This window comes from Chaetura pelagica, unplaced genomic scaffold (assembly GCF_000747805.2).
Source record: "Chaetura pelagica isolate M959 unplaced genomic scaffold, ChaPel_1.0 scaffold226, whole genome shotgun sequence".
Taxonomy (NCBI): domain Eukaryota; kingdom Metazoa; phylum Chordata; class Aves; order Apodiformes; family Apodidae; genus Chaetura; species Chaetura pelagica.
This window is the reverse complement of record NW_009953495.1, coordinates 336,194-340,502: the sequence shown is the minus strand read 5'-3', so window position 1 is coordinate 340,502 and position 4,309 is coordinate 336,194. Positions and strand designations below refer to the sequence as shown.

General features: G+C 39.4%; 1 protein-coding gene across 1 annotated transcript in view; it reads right to left on the bottom strand.

Moving 5' to 3' along the window:
* Positions 1-3,174: 3,174 nt before the first annotated feature.
* Positions 3,175-4,309, bottom strand: part of ITM2B (integral membrane protein 2B) — a 48,337-nt gene continuing 47,202 nt past the window's right edge. Inside the window, exon 6 of the mRNA XM_009999079.1 lies at positions 3,175-3,909. Coding sequence (XP_009997381.1) covers positions 3,821-3,909 — 89 coding nt within the window. The 3' untranslated portion in view covers positions 3,175-3,820. The remainder of the gene's footprint in view (positions 3,910-4,309) is intronic.

Here is a 4,309-nt window from a genome sequence, read left to right as displayed (position 1 = left end):
TTGCCCTGTGGCTCTTTCCTAAAGATGCAAGACTTCAATGGAGGAGGGAAGACTTGGAGCTTTTATCACATTTTGCAAGCCCAGGTCATACCCACTGACTGGTGACAACAGCTTTATACATGAAAACACCTGCTGAGCATCAGAGGCTGCTTGGGGCCCACAAGAGAGCAGCACAGCCCCCTCCACCAAATAAACACAGTGGCAGAGGGTAGTGGCTACTGAAATAACAGAGTGTCTGAGCACTAGGATTAATTTCTTTCATACAAGGAGTTTTAAGAATATTTGCAAAATTGTCCAATGAGGTCATTTTGATACTAACCCTTTCCTGGAATTCATTGAGCTAGAAATGTGGTTTTCTTCTGTATGACACAACTATGTTTATTATAGTCTTTTAAAATTATTATTTAAAAAATAACTGTAAAGAAAGCCCAGGCAGCTCCCAGAGCCAGGGATTTTTTCCATGAAATTGTCACCCATGCATAATCAACTTTGTCTAAGAGGGCAGAAGTTCCAAAGGGAGCTTTTCCTGCCCTCAGGGTGTTATAGGTCTTTTTCCCATACAACCTGCATGTCATTTAATAAGATGTGAGCACATGCTGGGAACTTTCCCTCGGTGCATGAGTTTTTTTCCTCCTTCCCCATGCTTATTTTCATACTACCAATAGAAATAAATTTCCCTCCACCATCCAACAGGCTCAAAAGTTATTAGGGACACAGGCATGTGGCACAGCCATATAAACCTTCTGTCTATAAAAACAAAACCTATTTCTCCCCACCTCTGCCACCCCTTCAGCAGCCTCATTTGCTGGTGTCTCCATCAAAGGACACACCACAGGTCGTGAAGTTTCTTACTGAGCTTTGAAAACAAGTTGAAGATGGTGGGGAGGCTTACTGAAAAATAACTTTCACGTTTAACTTGCAGAAAAATAGGAACAGTATGCTCATGAAAAGGTAGGAAACATGCTTAAAAGTACTTCAGCATTAATCTACCATCATACAGGTTTCCGAAGAATGCAGCAGTAACCCTTTCCTAGCAATTATTTGACCTTTATTGCAAGCACACAATTGCAACATCCTGAATGTTTGTAGCTGGCGTTTTCCCAGAGGATATTCCAGCTTGCTTACATCTATACCAACGTGTAGCTATGTAAATATAATTTAGACATGAGCATCTCACCAGTATCTACGTGAGACTTTGATGCTCATGTCTGCCATGCATGCACCACCAAGAATGGCTTATAAAAGTCCAGCTTTTGTAAAAGTAACAGTTATACTTATCATTGTGTATATAACGTATCCACACTAAGACTAAATTAATCTGAATGTAGAGGGAGTAAAAAAAAAGTATTGTGTATTTAAGAAACTTCCTCCAAAACAAATTATTTTATCTTGATCCAAACATTCACAATAGCAGGAAGCTGGATGATAGCATGTTTACAGTTGTGTAATAGCTCCAAAACCAGTAAAGCATCCTCCCACTATATTAAAAAAAGACCCTTTAAAAGATGAAAAATAGGATTCGTTCAAAGCTCCTGACTGAATTAACCTAAGACAAAAGATTTGAACATCCATGGACCATATTATTTAAAATTTGGTTTAATCAGTACTTTTTTTTCAAATATGCAAATATTTTATTAAACATTCCTACTTTCCTGATAAATCCCCAAAACTTCTCAGAAATACAAGTCAGTTCCCATATTATGGAAGCTTCCAGGTGGATTTTGGGAGATTTTCCAGCCTTCTTTTTGCATATTACTGCCTTTTTTTCTCTCCTGTAATTTTTCTTGCAAGCAACTTCAAAACAGCAGGTACTGTAACACATCTTATCCTGAACTCTCCCCAGCAAAAGCTGCCATTACAGAGATCCTAATCATATAAAAAAATTCAAACATGCTTTAAGACTAGCAGTTGTCAGTGCAAATGGCATGATGCAGAGTGGTATTAGTGATAGTTAAGCTAGCTCCAGGCTAACTGGCAAAGCTCAATGGCACAGGCTGATAGGAATGCCAGGAAGTGGAACAAAGGGGAAACACAAAGTGTGGCATGTAGTGAACACTGCTGGCTCTCAGCTGGGTCAGCCTGACTCACAGCATGCTGAGATTGCGAACCTCATTTGACAAACACTCAGGACAGGGATTTCTGACAGAAACAACATGGGTAGAAAAAACACCATGCACCAATACAAATTAGGGGTTGACCTGCTAGAAAGCAGTCCCATGGAGAAGGATCTTGGAGCCCTGGCAAACAAGTTACCCATGGGGCAGCAGTGTACTCTTGTGGCCGGGAGAGCCAATGGTATCCTCAGATGTATTAAGAACAGTGTGGGCAGCAGGTCAAGGAAGGTTCTCCTTCCCCTCTACTCTGCCCCTGTAAGACCACATCTGGAGTATTATGTCCAGCTCCGGGCTCCCCAGTTCAAGAGGGACAGGGGTATACTGGAAAGAGTCCAATGGAGGCTACAAGGATGATTAAGGGACTGGAACATCTGTCATATAAGGAATGGCTGAGAGACCTGGGATTGTTTAGTCTTAGGAAGAGAAGGCTAAGAGGGGACCTTATTAATGTCTATAAATACCTGAAGGGTGGATGTCAGGAATGGGCCACTCCCTTTTCAGTGGTGCCCTGTGACAGGACAAGGGGAAACAGCACCAAGTTACAACACAGAAAGTTCCACCTTAACATGAGGAAAAACTTCTTTACTGTGAAGGTGACGGAGCACTGGAACAGGCTGCCCAGAGAGGTTGTGGAGTCTCCTTCTCTGGAGACTTTCAAGACCCATCTGGACACATTCCTGTGTGATGTGCTCCAGGTGATCCTGCTGCAGCAAGGGGGTTGGAACTAGATGATCCTCAGAAGTCCCTTCCAACCCCTATGATTCTATAATTAAGCCAGCTCTGGATCTCCACTCTGGTTGTTAGGTATTTTGTGGAAATATCAACCCAGAATTTAATCAAGCATCACAACAATGTCTTTAAATGAAAAAGGAACAGAAAAACATGCTTCTCTGTTCCTATTTCATTTCTCAGCCACCAGTTATTCTGTTTTATCTTCTTGCTTTTAAAAACAGCTCCACAAGTAAAAAGCTTTAATTTTAACTTCAAATTTAAACTGTAGTCCCCTCCTCCTCAGAAAAAAACCCAACACCCACAGCAGCAGCAAAAGAAAACACAAGACTTTTAGACAAACAGGTTTATAAGGTTTATTTTCCATTGCACATATATGGATTATATACAAGTTAGTAACATAAGTTACTTCTTAATTTTCTAAAAGATTGTTACAGCAAACACTTGCCATTTCAAAACATCAAGTCAGAAATTAATCTAAAAAGGAAAATGTGACAATATTTTAAAAACAAAACAAATTGCACTTTGTTAGGGAGATTCAAATACAGCTTTTTCTATATGCTGTAAAAACTATATAGCAGGTAATATTACAGTTAGAAGTAGCTCTTGCAGTCAGTCCATTTGTACATTAATAATTCTTTTCAATTTTACTTAATTAAAACCTGGTGGATATTTCAAAGACTTCCTGGTCTTCCCAGTATTCAAGATTCATCACATGAAATGCACTAGCAACTAAGTTTTTAAACAATTGCTATTCAAATATAAGAAGAACACCACACCTGAAAATAAGGAAAAAAACCCTAAAACATATTGATTTTACATGTATCATGAGATGAAAAGTATGGAAGGTGTTCAGCAATAAAGCTCTGGTCCACTACTTACATAAAAGAAGATTTTAAAAAATAATCACTGCACACAATACAAAGGGTGGGGTCATACTGTAGTTTTTAAGTCTCCTGTAACAGTAATATTCCTCATTACTGTTCACAGATGAGCGTTTCCATAGCAAACCTGTTCTCAAAGTGTCGAATCTTTCGGCAATTGATGGCTTCACGCTTCTGAATTCCTGTTTGTATTAGTAAAGAATAGAAGAGGGGATGAGATACATCAGAAACATAATATTTTTACGTCTGTTACAGTAAGATTTAAAAAATTTAATGCAGTATCTTACGTATCGTAACCAGGAATCATACCTACCCTTCTTTGATCCCGCCCTCTCAAAGGAAACATGTAGGCACACATTCATACTTAGAAAATAAATAGGCAGGCAATGATCCTGAAGGTGGTGAACCAAGTCACACTACTGGTTTGGTTAAAAACAACCTGCCAAACCCCCTCACTGGATAGTTTTAATCCAGACCAGTTCCCAATCTCTATGCATCTGTAAAAACACTTGTGGTCTTACTAGAGGGGACAGCAAAGGAATAAACCACTGTAGGCAAAAAAAAGAGTGGACTTGTTTATGT